The 15,341-nt window shown below is 36.2% G+C and overlaps 1 protein-coding gene across 12 annotated transcripts in view; it reads left to right on the top strand.

Moving 5' to 3' along the window:
* The window catches only part of BTBD10 (BTB domain containing 10), a 78,151-nt gene that overhangs the window by 26,426 nt on the left and 36,384 nt on the right, over positions 1-15,341 (top strand). For 3 of the 12 annotated variants that reach the window (XM_036861570.1, XM_036861567.1, XM_036861571.1), the window contains one exon: positions 6,431-6,560. The exons of 6 other annotated variants lie outside the window; for them this stretch is intronic. In XM_036861570.1, the coding sequence (XP_036717465.1) occupies positions 6,460-6,560 (101 nt within the window). In that variant the 5' untranslated portion in view covers positions 6,431-6,459. Of the gene's footprint in view, positions 1-6,402; positions 6,561-11,162; positions 11,303-15,341 lie in introns of those variants that run through there. 3 more of the 12 variants (XM_036861568.1, XM_036861578.1, XM_036861579.1) reach the window with 3 other exon arrangements.

Genomic DNA, 15,341 nt, shown 5'->3' with positions numbered 1-15,341 from the left:
CATTGAGGACGATGTTGGCTGTGGGTTTGTCATATATGGCCTTTATTATGTTGAGGAAAGTTCCCTCTATGCCTACTTTCTGCAGGACTTTTATCATAAATGGGTGTTGAAATTGGTTGAAAGCTTTCTCTGCATCTATTGAGATGATCGTATGGTTTTTCTCCTTCAATTTGTTAATATGGTGTATCACGTTGATTGATTTGCATATATTGAAGAATCCTTGCATTCCTGGAATAAACCCTACTTGATCATGGTGTATGATCCTTTTAATGTGCTGTTGGATTCTGTTTGCTAGTATTTTGTTGAGGATTTTTGCATCTTTGTTCATCAGTGATATTGGCCTGTAGTTTTTCTTTCTTTGTGACGTCTTTGTCTGGTTTTGGTCTCAGGGTGATGGTGGCCTCGTAGAATGAGTTGGGGAGTGTTCCTCCCTCTTCAATATTTTGGAACAGTTTGAGAAGGATAGGTGTTAGCTCTTCTGTAAACTTTTCAGTGCTTGTGATTGGTCTGTTCATATTTTCTATTTCTTCCTGGTTCAGTCTTGGCAGGTTGTGCTTTTCTAAGAGTTTGTCCATTTCTTCCAGGTTGTCCATTTTATTGGCATAGAGTTGCTTGTAGTAATCTCTCATGATCGTTTGTATTTCTGCAGTGTCCGTTGTTACTTCTCCTTTTTCATTTCTAATTCTATTGACTTGAGTCTTCTCCTTTTTTTCTTGATGAGTCTGGCTAATGGTTTATCAATTTTGTTTATCTTCTCAAAGAACCAGCTTTTAGTTTTATTGATCTTTGCTATTGTTTCCTTCATTTCTTTTTCATTTATTTCTGATCTGATCTTTGTGACTTCTTTCCTTCTGCTAACTTTGGGGTTTTTTTGTTCTTCTTTCTCTAATTGCTTTAGGTGCAAGGTTAGGTTGTTTATTCGAGATGTTTCCTGTTCTTCTTGAGGTAGACTTGTATTGCTATAAACTTCCCTCTTAGAACTGCTTTTGCTGCATCCCATAGGTTTTGGTCATCGTGTCTCCATTGTCATTTGTTTCTATGTATTTTTTGATTTCCCCGTTGATTTCTTCAGTGATCACTTCGTTATTAAGTAGTGTATTGTGTAGCCTCCATGTGTTTGTATTTTTTACAGATCTTTCCTGTAATTGATATCTAGTCTCATAGCGTTGTGGTCGGAAAAGATACTTGATACGATTTCAATTTTCTTAATTTACCAAGGCTTGATTTGTGACCCAAGATATGATCTATCCTGGAGAATGTTCCATGCGCACTGAGAAAAATGTGTATTCTGTGTTTTTGGGTGGAATGTCCTATAAATATCAATTAAGTCCATTTTGTTTAATGTATCATTTAAAGCTTGTGTTTCCTTATTTATTTTCATTTTGGATGATCTGTCCACTGGTGAAAGTGGGGTGTTAAAGTCCCCTACTATGATTGTGTTGCTGTCGATTTCCCCTTTTATGGCTGTTAGTATTTGCCTTATGTATTGAGGTGCTCCTATGTTGGGTGCATAAATATTTACAATTGTTATACCTTCCTCTTGGATCGATCCCTTGATCATTGTATAGTGTCCTTCTTTGTCTCTTATAATATTCTTTATTTTAAAGTCTATTTTGTCTGATATGAGAATTGCTACTCCAGCTCTCTTTTGATTTCCATTTGCATGGAATATCTTTTTCCATCCCCTCACTTTCAGTCTGTATGTGTCTCTAGGTCTGAAGTGGGTCTCTTGTAGACAGCATATATATGGGTCTTGTTTTTGTATCCATTCAGCCAGTCTGTGTCTTTTGGTGGGAGCATTTAATCCATTTACATTCAAGGTAATTATCGATATGTATGTTCCTATTCCCATTTTCTTAAACGTTTTGGGTTTGTTATTGTAGGTGTTTTCCTTCCCTTGTGTTTCTTGCCTAGAGAAGTTCCTTTAGCATTTGTTGTAAAGCTGGTTTGGTGGTGCTGAACTCTCTCAGCTTTTGCTTGTCTGTAAAGGTTTTAATTTCTCCATCAAATCTGAATGAGATCCTTGCTGGGTAGAGTAATCTTGGTTGTAGGTTTTTCTCCTTCATCACTTTAAATATGTTTTGCCACTCCCTTCTGGCTTGCAGAGTTTTTGCTGAAAGATCATCTGTTAACCTTATGGGGATTCCCTTGTGTGTTATTTGTTGTTTTTCCCTTGCTGCTTTTAATTTGTTTTCTTTATATTTAATTTTTGGTAGTTTGACTAATATGTGTCTTGGTGTGTTTCTCCTTGGATTTATCCTGTGTGGGACTCTCTGTGCTTCCAGGACTTGATTAACTATTTCCTTTCCCATGTTAGGGAAGTTTTCAACTATAATCTCTTCAAATATTTTCTCAGTCCCTTTCTTTTTCTCTTCTTTTTCTGGGACCCCTATAATTCGAATGTTGGTGCGTTTAATGTTGTCCCAGAGGTCTCTGAGACTGTCCTCAGTTCTTTTCATTCTTTTTTCTTTATTCTGCTTTGCAGTAGTTATTTTCACGATTTTATCCTCCAGGTCACTTATCCGTTCTTCTGCCTCAGTTATTCTGCTATTGATCCCTTCTAGAGTATTTTAAATTTCATTTATTGTGTTTTTCATCGTTACTTGGTTCCTCTTTAGTTCTTCTAGGTCCTTGTTAAATGTTTCTTGCATTTTGTCTATTCTATTTCCAAGATTTTGGATCATCTTTACTATCATTATTCTGAATTCTTTTTCAGGTAGACTGCCTATTTCATCTTCATTTGTTAGGTCTGGTGTGTTTTTACCTTGCTCCTTTATCTGCTGTGTGTTTTTCTGTCTTCTCATTTTGCTTATCTTACTGTGTTTGGGGTCTCCTTTTCACAGGCTGCAGGTTCGTAGTTCCTGTTGTTTTTGGTATCTGTCCTCAGTGGGTAAGGTTGGTTCAGTGGGTTGTGTAGGCTTCCTGGTGGAGGGGACTAGTGCCTGTGTTCTGGTGGATGAGGCTGGATATTGTCTTTCTGGTGGGCAGGTCCACGTTTGATGGTGTGTTTGTGGCCTTATTATGATTTTAGGCAGCCTCTCTGCTAATGGATGGGGCTGTGTTCCTGTCTTGCTAGTTGTTTGGCATAGGGTGTCCAGCACTGTAGCTTGCTGGTCGTTGAGTGAAGCTGGGTCTTGGTGTTGAGATGGAGATCTCTGGGAGATTTTGGTATTACGTGGAGCTGGGAGGTCTCTTGTGAACCAGTGTCCTGAAGTTGGCTCTCCCACCTCAGAGGCACAGCCCTGATGCCTGGCTGGAGCACCAAGAGCCTTTCATCCACATGGCTCAGGATAAAAGGGAGAAAAAATAGAAAGAAAAGAAAGAAAAAGGATAAAATAAAGTAAGATAAAATAAAATAAAGTTATTAAAATAAAAAAATAAAAAATAATTATTAAGATAAAAAGAAAAAAAAATTTTTAAGTAAAAAAAAAAAAAAACCGGACGGGCAGAACCCTAGGACAAATGGTGAACGTAAAGCTATACAGACAAAATCTCGCAGAGAAGCATACACATACACACTCACAAAAAGAGGAAAAGGGGACAAAATAATATATCTTGCTCCCAAAGTCCACCTCCTCAATTTGGGATGATTCGTTGTCTATTCAGGTATTCCACAGATGCAGGGTACATCAAGTTGTTTGTGGAGCTTTAATCCGCTGCTTCTGAGGCTGCTGGGAGAGATTTCCCTTTCTCTTCTTTGTTCGCACAGCTCCCGGGTTTCAGCTTTGGATTTGGACCCGCCTCTGCGTGTAGGTCGCCTGAGGGAGTCTGTTCTTCCTCAGACAGGATGGGGTTAAAGGAGCAGCTGCTTCGGGGGCTCTGGCTCACTCAGGCCGGGGGAGGGAGGGTACGGAGGATGCGGGGCGAGCCTGTGGCGGCAGAGGCCAGCGTGATGTTGTAGCAGCCCGAGGCGCGCCGTACGTTCTCCCGGGGAAGTTGTCCCCGGATCACGGGAGGCTGGCAGTGACGGGCTGCACAGGCTCCCGGGAGGGGTGGTGTGGATAGTGACCTTTGCTCGCACACAGGCTTCTTGGTGGCTGCAGCAGGAGCCTTAGCATCTCATGCCTGTCTCTGGGGTCTGCGATGATAGCCGCGGCTCACACCTGTCTCTGGAGCTCGTTTAGGCGGCGCTCTGAATCCCCTCTCCTCGGGCACCAGGAAACAAAGAGGCAAGAAAAAGTCTCTGCCTCTTCGGCAGCTCCAGACCTTTTCCCAGACTCCCTCCTGGACTCCCTCCCGGCTAGCTGTGGTGCACTAACCCCTTCAGGCTGTGTTCATGCTGCCAACCCCAGTCCTCTCCCTGCATCCTACGAAGCCTGAGCCTCAGCTCCCAGCCCCCCGCCCGCCCCGGCGGGTGAACAGACAAGCCTCTCGGGCTGGTGAGTGCTGGTCGGCACCGATCCTCTGTGCGGGAATCTCTCTGCTTTGCCCTCCGCACCCCTGTTGCGGCGCTCTCCTCCGTGGCTCTGAAGCTTCCCACCTCTGCCCCCGAAGGGGCTTCCTAGTGTGTGAAACCTTTCCTCCTTCACAGCTCCCTCCCACTGGTGCAGGTCCCGTCCCTATTCTTTTGTCTCTGTTGTTTCTTTTTTCTTTTGCCCTACCCAGGTACGTGGGGAGTTTCTTGCCTTTTGGGAGGTCTGACGTCTTCTTCCAGCGTTCAGTGGGTGTTTTATAGGAGCAGTTTCACGTGTAGATGTATTTCTGATGTGTCTGTGGGGAGGAACGTGATCTCTGCGTCTTACTCTTCCGCCATCTTCTCTTCTCCTCTCGAGATTTTTTTTTTGTTTTCATAACATTTGTGGTTTTTATGTTCATTTAACATCTGACTGATTTTTAATCAGTCATTCAGCGATCCTTCAGGAAAGGTTTCCTTTTCCAGGAGTATTCAGCAAATAAACTGTGCGTCATTTGCTAAGGAATTTGAATTAGCCATTGTACAGTTCTCTTCCTTCCCCCTTTATTATTTTTATTTCACTCTTTGAGCTACTTATTTACATATTTATTATATTAAAATGTTAATTTATTATTAGATTTTTCAATTGTTTTTGGAAAGAAAGTACTAAGTTAACTATAAAGAAAAAAATTCTAAAGTAGCAAAATAGTTTCTCTAAAATAAAAGTGTTTCTTTTAATGAGCTCTGAGTTAGACTCACAATTTTCATGAGTTTATCTTTGGCATTTTTTGGTGAAATTGTACTGGAATAATCTATACAATTCAGTGAGGTACAGTATTTTCTCAATTCTGGATTCCCTTTGACTTTTTTTTTGGATGGAGAATGTAGACATCCATCCCATTACCTCTCATCCCTTTGACTTTTATGCATAAATCCCTCCTCACTTCCCTGTATCAAATCTGACTTGGAAAAGTATATACAAAGCATACAGAAGTGAGTGTCAGGAAACCTGGGTTCTAATCCAGTTTACATAACTTTGTTCAAATTGTTTAACCTCATTTGTTTTTTCTTTTGGTGTTTGCAATCTCTAAAAGTCAAATCTGACCTACTATTTCTAAACAGAATACTGCAGTCTGAGCATTTTTCAAGATCAAGACTTTATGCTATATAGTAATAAATTCTCATTGTTCTTTATAATCCTGCTGTTGACCAACATTGTGACCTTTGGCAAAGTTACTAACCTTCTCAGATTGTTTTCTATTCTGTATATGGGGAGTATAATACCTACCTTGTAAGTTGATTGTGAAGATTAAATTGGGTAGTGAATGTACTTTAAAGTGCTTAGTTCAGGTATTTCGTAAAGCTGTTGTTAAGTGAGTTCTATAATTTCACAGGACTGTAGTAGAACTAACAGTCATAAGCCTCAAATATGAAAAGGCATAAAATACATGAATCATATTGATAAAATGTTTTTTGATAATTGCACTGTAAGGAAACATTAGGATGTTTGCATACTGTTAGTTTTGAACAAATATTAAATTTCTATTCATGGTCTTTAACTTGGTTAAAGAAATAACAACATTGTTATCTGGTCTTACTAGATGCTTTGTTAAGTATCTTAAAACTTTAGTAATTAAGAAATGTGTTCCAAATGAAATTTTGTCTGGAAGAATCATTCTGTGGAGTTGTTTTTGTCTTTTTTGGTTCTGTATTGATGTTTGGAAACATGAGGTACCCAAATGTCAATAAGTATATTTACTAACTACAAATAGCACATTATTAAAATGTTGTTTAGGAGTAACAAATTTAATCGAATAATCAAATGAAAAGTACCTAAAAAGGCTTTTGGTGTTTATTTTAATCTGATTTGTGGCATTTTGTGTGTCTGATGTTTTATAATCCTGTTCATCACTTTAAAAAATGTCACAGTAATGTCAGAAAGGATACAAAATTCTGTGACTTACTCTGCATGGAATAGATTTAAAGGTCAACGCTACTCTTTTATGTAGGTTATGGGTGCTTCATGTGTGCTTTCAGAGCAGTAGTGTGAGGAAGCTTGAAGTGGGATGGCAGGACGGCCTCATCCTTATGACAGTAACTCCAGTGAGCCAGAGAATTGGGATCGGAAATTGCATAGTAGACCTCGTAAACTTTATAAACATTCAAGGTAGGTAGAAAATGTGTATTTCACATGTCAAAGCTCTGCTAAAACTGATTTTTATGAAGAATCAAACTGCATTTGGTGTGGCAAGTCCTGTCAGAGGATGGGAGCCGGTTTACAAAATATATGAATGTTTGCATTTCTCCTAAAAAACTTTGAGGGAAACATTTTTTCCTTTTCTTATATTTGTATTTATATGAATTTTTATTTCTGTTTCTAAATAATGCTAAAATATCCTTAGTTGACCCCATGAATAAATGCTATAGTTAATTTAACTGGGAAGTCTGGCAAGACAGGTTAACTCTTTTTATTTAAAACTCTCTAATACAAATTTATTTTGTGCTCTAAATACATTGTGTATGATAATTCATAGGCTTTTGTCAGTCTTTGCCTCTGTACATTTTTAACTATGTGAATTTATGTTGTGTTATCATCGTGATCCTAGTAAAATCAGTCCATCAGTGACTCGCCTGGTTCATTTAAAGTTTGCTGCATTAAATGAAATTCAGTTGAAAAGTTTCAGCTCATTTATACATTATTTTTAAAGCTTTCATTTTGTGCTATGTGACTTAATGGGGAGCACCTCGTTTAGAACACTTTATGATCTGATATTTTAAGGTGTTGACACCTCATAAACCTCACATAACGCAGGTACGTAAGCATGTTTTCATAGAGAGTTGTGCTTTATGAATATTTACTTCGGGGATACTATTGAACATTTAACTTACTTGAATGTAAAATTCTCCTGATCACTGATAACTAATACCAGCTTTATTGAAAAAGAATAAAAACATGCCGTGATATTGAAATCCTTTTTGTAATTTTAAAGAAATGATTCAGCTACTTTTATTAAGCTATATACATGGCTAGAAAATATGAGTGACTAGTACTATTTAAGTCTCCTGACAAGATGTGTACCTTTATTGTGGACTTTTAATGTGGTGAGGTCTAAAATGAAGACATTGAGTTGACTTTATTAATTTATAAGTACACACCAGTGGTGTGAGTGTTTTTTCGTTTATTTGTTTTTTTGGTGTGTTTGTGTGTGTGTGTGTGTCCTTCAGTTGGTGCTCTAGTTCTTTTTCTCCATCCTGTTTTACATGGATATTTATTTTGTCTTTGAGACTAAAGAGATACTGGTTTTATCTCATTAAATATTGGGCTTTATTTATATCTGATATGTTATATACATTTCTTCAGGTGAATTATATCTTATCCTTGCTAGTTCTTAATATTTTTCTACTGATGTACAAGACTGTGTTGTATATGAAGTCGTGACAAGGTGAAAATAAACTATTGTTTACTTTATAAAAGCTGCGTGCATACAATGGGAAAAATTTATTAAGAAACAGTACTTTTTAAATTGCTGTTATTTTACTTCAGTAAAAACAGTTACCATAGCTCTTCTTGATTTCTATAGCATCAGTACCTCTTTGGTGCTCTTTTTAAGTAAGATTGCAGTAGTATTGGTTGTTTAAGTGAAAAATATTAGAGAAGTAAATGAATGCCAATGTATTGAATTTTTTTTTTTTTTTTTAATGGAAAGACCATGAAATCCTTTGACCTTGTCTTAACCTCATTTGTGGAAGAACTGCCCAAGGGAAAACAGTTTACTTTTTGGGACCTCTTGTTCTTATGAACTTATGAACATGTAACTTCAGATGCTTTAAAAATATATTCAATTTGACTTTTTTAAAATGGTAGTTTTTGAATTAATAGTAAATTAATTGAGCTGTATTAAAAACTGACAGCAGCAAGTATTGTTGTGAACCTGTGCTCAGTTCAGGAGAGATTAAGCAGTTCGTCAGGGTACCATCATGGAATGCGTTAATATCCACGTATGGAACAATTAGAGGACAATAGGGCACTAAACTGTGGTAGTGAGTTGCAGTAAAATAAGAGTTCAGAGAAGGAGTCAGTGTCAGTCTGAACAGGTGAAAATGAGACTTGAACTAATCCTTGGATGGTTAGGTAGATGGAGGGCATTCCTGCCAGGGACCTTCTGGAGATTACCTTGACTGGAGATTACCTTGACTGGATCTAAAGGATCTAAGTGAAATACTATTCACTCTGTGAATAGTATTACTGTCCCCATTTAACAGATGAAAAAAATGAGGTTAATAAACTTGCCCAAGGCTATCCAACTTGTAAATGACAAAGCTAGAATTTATAAACAAGTTTCTCATTCTTTTTATTTTTTAAAATTTTGAATAACTTATTGTGATACATTTAAAATACATATACAGTAGAGAGAACAGGTATAATGAACCCCTATGTACCCATTCCCCAGCTTCAAGTTATCAACTGATGGCTGATTTTGTTTCATCTGTACCTCTGCCTACTTGCATCCTTTTTTTGAATCTTGTGTATTTTATTTAGGGATGTTTGAGTAGAAGGAAGCCAGACTAAACACTGGCTTAAGTTAGGGGTTTATTTTTCTTGTACACAAAAAGGCTTCAGGATATTAGGGTCAAAAGTCTTTGATTTTTCTTGGTGTTTCCTCACAATCACAAGATGGCTTACCATAGTTCCAACTGTCATGTCCACCTTCCAGACAAGGAGGAGGAGGAAGAGGAAGGGAGACGGGGACGATGGGAAAGAGGTTTCATTTATATCAGGAAATTAAATTTCTCAGAAATTTCCAGTGGGCATCTGCTTATATCAATAAATCATTGCCTAGAACTATGTCATATGGTCATCTCTGGATTATGGAGACTGAGAAATATAGGTGCTCCCGTTGCCACCTCAAACAGAATTGGGGATTTAAATTTACAAAAACTAAATGTGTCAGTCTGTTAAGGCTGCTATAACAGAATACCATGGACTGAGTGGCTATATTATAAACAACAGAAATTTATTTCATATTGTTCTGGAGGCTGGGAAGTCCAAAATCAAGGCGCTGGCACATTTGGTATCTGGTAAGGGCTTGCTTCCTGCTTCAGACACCCCTCTTTTTGCTGTGTCCTCACGTGGTAGAAGGGACTAGGGATCTTTCTGGGATCTCTTTTATAAAGGTATTAGTCCCATTCATGAAGGCTCTGCCCTCATGAGCTAATCACCTCCCCTCCGTATACCATCACGTTGGGGGAATACATATCAACAGATGAATTTTGGAACTAAAAACATTCAGCCTTTAGCAATAAAGAAATACTTTATTGGTTCAGTTTTTGCGGATTTTCAAAAAAGTTGTTTAAATTTGCTTTTTGTTCTGTTCACATATTGGAATAGCCTGCTTTCTAAAATCTTTTTCCTTTGATTTTTTCCCCCCTTTACCTTTCCTTATTGGCAAGGATAAAAATAAATTTCTTGAATTATAAAGGTAACAATAATAATTACTATATACATGTTCTTACCTTGGAGGTTTGAGGGTTTGGTGGGCCTTGCGTTGTGGTTTCTCTTTTACCTAATACAACTTTAAGGTACTTTCTTTTCTGAAGTGTCTTTGAATGTAGATTTAATAAGTATAACACTGATATAAAAGACAAGGCAGGGAAACCAGTCTGGGCGTGGATGAAATTCAGGGTGCCTGTGATTCCTCTGCAGGTGCATACAAATGAATTAGATAGCTGAAAAATTATTGAAGTTTATTTCTTTCTGACTAGTAGTTGTATAGTTAATACTTATATTGAGGGGTTTGGTAGCTTGCTGAGAGGTTAAAGATCATTTCAGTTGAAGTTTATTTGGCTTGAGTATGACAACTTTCTTTAAATTAGAAGAGTTTTTGCTATTTAAAAAGGAAAAAGAAAGAGCACCTTTTCTGTGTAACTGATGTTAAAATGCCCTAGAGTGACAATATGCTAAAAGCTCTTGCATATTTGAATTGGGTCGAATACAACTATTTAAAACTCAGATCTGCAGTCTGCTCAGGTTACTAAAGATAAATGCATCATACATTCAATATCAGACTTTGCCACAAGGGTTCATTCCCACATAGAAGTACGCATGCTCCTTTCTTCTGAGACTGCACGAAGATTGAGCTTTCCATTTTCCTTTTTAAGTCGCTCTTTAGTCCTACCAGCAGTTTAGAAATGGAAAAGTTTGGTTGCTTTAAAGAGTAGTTCCTTAGTGGGTTCTTAAAGTACAGATAATATTTTCTCTTCAGTTCTAAAGAGAAGTTTTACTGCCCAGAATAGGTACACAATAAAACATTGAAAGGAAAAAAGAAAGTTAGCTGCATCCTAGTTTTCTAAAACCTGGCAAGCTGGCAGAGCTAGAATTAGCTTTACAGATGGCATTTGGTAACATATCTACATATCACTAAGCCCTCATCTCCTGAGTTTTCTTCATCCTGTCTATCAGTTACAATATCCAATCACTGCACAAAGATGGAGAAGTGGGATGATCACAGCTCACACGATGCTGTTTGGTTAGAAACGTCAGTGCTGCACAACCCACGGCTTGAGTCAGTGTCTGTGAGAAAATGAACTGAATTAATATATAGCGGGGGTTGTATCTCTGAACATTTAAAGCCTGAATAACCTCAATAGCATTATTACACAGTAGAGGGAGGAAAGCTAAAGGAAGTCTGTAGACAGGTGAGGTAGGGGGACTGGGAAATTTTCTCATTGTTCAGAGGAATTCTGAAGATGATGGAAATATCAGATGTGCTAAAGTTTCCTAGTAATGCCCAAGGATGCTGACCTGGCTTTCAGTGCTGCATTGTTTGAAAAAGCAGAGTCCCTTTATACTCTGATTTCAAAATTTTTTTCTTGTTTTTGTGTGTCTGCCTTGGCATATACTAAAGTAAGGTGTGTATTCATTTATTACATGATAATGCTGGGTTATAATTCTATACATATATGAGAGAGGTTGAGAGAGAGATGTTTGGCCTTTGTTTCATTATGATCATTTATGTTTCTGAATGTTAAAGATCATATGTCTTGATTGTCAGTTTAATGGCAAGTTATTTAAAATAGTGTGTGTTTTTATTGTTTCTATGGGTTTGAGGCTTTGTTTTTTATTTCATTTAAAGTCATAGTAGAATCTTCATGTAATTGAGAATGCATTGTGTTTGATATTGTTTCTTATGAATATCATATAAAATTTATTTAAGGAAAAACTAATTTTGAAATAATATTTTTGATATATTTGAAAATAAAATTCAAGATAGAGAAATGAAATAATTTCCTAAAGAGGAAGGTGAATGTATTTTTACTTTTGGATGAATTAAGGATTAGTTGAATCACTTTATATATATTTTACAGAACTGAATGTATTTGAATGATAAAGTTTTAACTGGTTAAGATGACTTTTTTCCTAGTTTTTTGGAACACAGGCTCTGAATAGATGATCTAGATACTGCCACTGAAATAGAGAGTAAATCAGATAAGTTTTTGGATTGCTGCAAATTGATTTTCAACCAGAAAATATTTCTAAATGAAGATAATTGTTCTTGCTATGAGATTTTAAGTCTTGACTGGTGACAGTGCTTACTTTATTAGGAAATTTTGGCACAATTTTAAATAATTTGACTAATGGCTTTTTTCTTTTGTCTTCATTATCCCTATCCTACTGAGCCTTCATTTGGTAGGGATTTGGGGGGATATACAACATTTTTAAATTATTTTAAATGTTATTAAGTAGTTTATAACATTCTTTTCCTTGAAATGTCAGGAAATTCTTGTGATTTCCCCCATTTAATTTCTAAAAGTTTGAATGGTCATCTTGATGGTTATCATAACTTACTTGTATAGGTAGGCTAACCGGTGGTATCTTATTTTGGCTTTTTTTTTTTCCTGGTTTTGTGTCCAGAAATGTTTTTCTAAGCTTGCTTTAGTAATAGAGTTATAAAAGCAGAAATTTCACGCTAGACTTATACTTTATAGAAATTTTTTTCTCTGGTTCGACTTATTTTTAAAAAAATAATGCCTGTGTTATTATAAGAGTAATACATATTCATTACATAAATTTGATAGATACAGAAAAGCACGTAGAATAAAATTAAAATGTTCTACCATCAAAAGAAAAACTTTAAATATTTTCGCATATAACCTTTTTTCCCTGTGTATATATAAAAATGTAAATTCACACATATACACTTAAAAATGATTTTGGGATATTACTGTATACACTGTTATATAACCCATCTGTTGTTGTTTTCTTTTTTTTTTCAATAAAACGCAAACTTAATCATGAACGTTCCCTTTGTCACGAAAGTCTTCTATAGCATAATTCTTGAGAACTGCATAGTGTTTTATATATACATATTTTGTAATTTATTTCACCAATCTGAGTTTTTCTGATTCTTGATCAGAGAAAAGATCAGCTTGATTCTACAGCATAAATTTCTCTAAAAAGGAAGAATGTCTTAAGGAGTTAAGTAAAAATACAATTTTGATACTTTTCAGAAGGAAAAAGATTTTCAGTGTGATTATACAATGAACTCTTGAAAGATATGCACACTACTTTTAAAACAAAGCAGATAAGATTGCCATAACAAAGTATAGAAAATCTTTTTAAAAATCAGGGAAACAGAGCTTAGACAAGCTGAGACATTTAAGAAATGCAAAGGCCAACCAAAAGGGTTTCTTATATTACATTTTAAGAAGGTAATCAGTGAAAGTGTAATAATAATGTATGGCAATGAGGGAAGAAAAAAATTCCTCAAGTCTTATTTAGGAGCTTCTTTGTTAGAGAGGAAAAGCAAACCACCACCACCATCAATAATAATAACAAAGCAAACATTTCTAGTAAGGACAGAAAACCAACATGAATATAGAGATAAGTAATGCATCTAGCTAAATGAATTGTCTTCTGGAACATCTTAGAGTTAAGGAACTGACTGTAAAATCTTAAAATTATTGATATTATTTGTAGTCTTTAAAGGTTTTAGGAGAATACAAGAAGTACTAAAAGATGAGGGGTTCTAGGCCTGGTTTTGAAAAAGACAGAAGATTTTAGAGCGAAAAATGAAGGATAGTTTATGACTAACTTGAAGGGAAAAAACAGGTTAAAAATGATCCAGAATGGGTTTGCTAAAAATAGATTGTCAGAACAACTTTGATTTTTCTCTGATGCAGTTGGTAGCCTAGTAGCAATATGTATTTGGACTTAAACTTAGGTTTTGGTAAAATCTTTTTTTTTATATCCTTGGGTGAAGGAAAAATGAGTTAGCCACTAGTTGATTGTTTTAATTCATCAACACAGTTTTCATTTTGAAGGATCCTCTCCAAAGGTTATTGATCTTGGAACGTGGCTTTGTTCTTTGCTTTGTCTTATTGCTCAAATGGAGAAGACAAATTATCAAATTTATAGGTGACAGTGAAGAAAGAAAGATCGTAAATAAAACACTAAATGATCCATAGTGATCTCCAAGTCTGGATTGTTGGACTAAATTTAAATGAACTTTTGAGGCATATACATAAGGCCTGAAAAACACTAACATACATTAAGTTAGCATGGCCTTATATATAGCATCACATCTGGAAAAGACTTGAGGGTAGTTCTTGGCAGTAAACTTGATATAAAACAAAAGTACAGTATGGCTGCCATCATCCCATCTTCTCCCCTACCACCCTCCCCCCCCCCTTAGAAACCATCTTAATGAATGGAAAGGAAGGTTAGAGTCACTTCAGTACACCAAAGTATTGTCTTTACTTCTTTGTATATTCAGAAGGAAGGATGTGAAGAAATTGGAAGTCTTGTCCGCTTAGGTAACTAAAAATTTAGAGGTCTTGGGGACATCTCTGGTAGATGTTAAGGAATCTCACAATAAGAGCTGTCTTCAAATATGTGAAGAATTATCATTTGGAAAAGAAACTAGACTCAAGTTTGAGTCAGACTTGTTTAAGGTTAAAAGCATGAGCTCCAAAATTGTATTCCTTTGTTCATATCTCAGACCTGCCACCTTTAGGCAAGTTGTTTAGCCTCTAAGCTTTCATTTTCTCAACTGTAAAATGGGGATGGTTTTGAGTATTTAATGAAAATATGTGTAAAGTGCTCAGTATTGTGCCTGGCATATACTAAATGCTCAAATGTTAGCATTGTTATTGTTGTTGTAGCAGATAGAATTAAGACAGTGGTTCTCAACCAGAGAGGTGATTTTACCCCTCATCGAGCATTTAGCAATGGCTGAGGACATTTTTGGCTGTTACAACTAGAGGAAGGAGTACTACTAGCATCTAGTGGGCGGAGGCTAATGGGTGGGGGCCAGGAATGTCAAAATGATGACTCTGTCCTCTTTACCTTGTTTTATTTTTCCACATAGCACTTATCAGCATATGATATTTAATATATTTATTTATATATGTTCTATGTTTTTCTACACTAGGATGTATTAATTTTAAGGGCAGAGACTTTCTCGGTTATATCCACCAGGGCTAGAATGATAAGTAGCATATAATAGGTGTTCAGTGACTATTTGGTAGAGTGACTGCATGATAAAACTAAAAACATTGCTAGAGAAGAGGATAGGAATACTTTTAGTTATTATAGGGTACAGTTGTCATTGTGTGTTGCAAGCACCTAATACTTATTGACAAATTAAAACCACAGTATTTTTTAGAAGTAAAAAAGTTAGCAATATAACATTTAGATATTATAACTCCTATTCAGAGACTCCTCAGTTTGGAGAGGTTCTTTCCTAGCAACATCTTCCTTTATTAAAAAAGTTCTAAGTTGAGAAACAAGGTAATGGACGTTTTAAAAACGTGGAAGAAACCTCCAGCTACTTTGCTGTCTGCATGAAAGTAATTTTTGTCAGTTGGAAAACCTTTACCTTGATAGTAAAATGTTAAAAGTTTGGCCATTAAGGGTTCCTTTTCTGTCAGAATTTTTAGTACCTAGGTC

This window comes from Balaenoptera musculus, chromosome 8, assembly GCF_009873245.2.
Source record: "Balaenoptera musculus isolate JJ_BM4_2016_0621 chromosome 8, mBalMus1.pri.v3, whole genome shotgun sequence".
Taxonomy (NCBI): domain Eukaryota; kingdom Metazoa; phylum Chordata; class Mammalia; order Artiodactyla; family Balaenopteridae; genus Balaenoptera; species Balaenoptera musculus.
The sequence above is the reverse complement of the archived record's forward strand: the minus strand, read 5'-3'. Positions and strand labels throughout refer to the sequence as shown.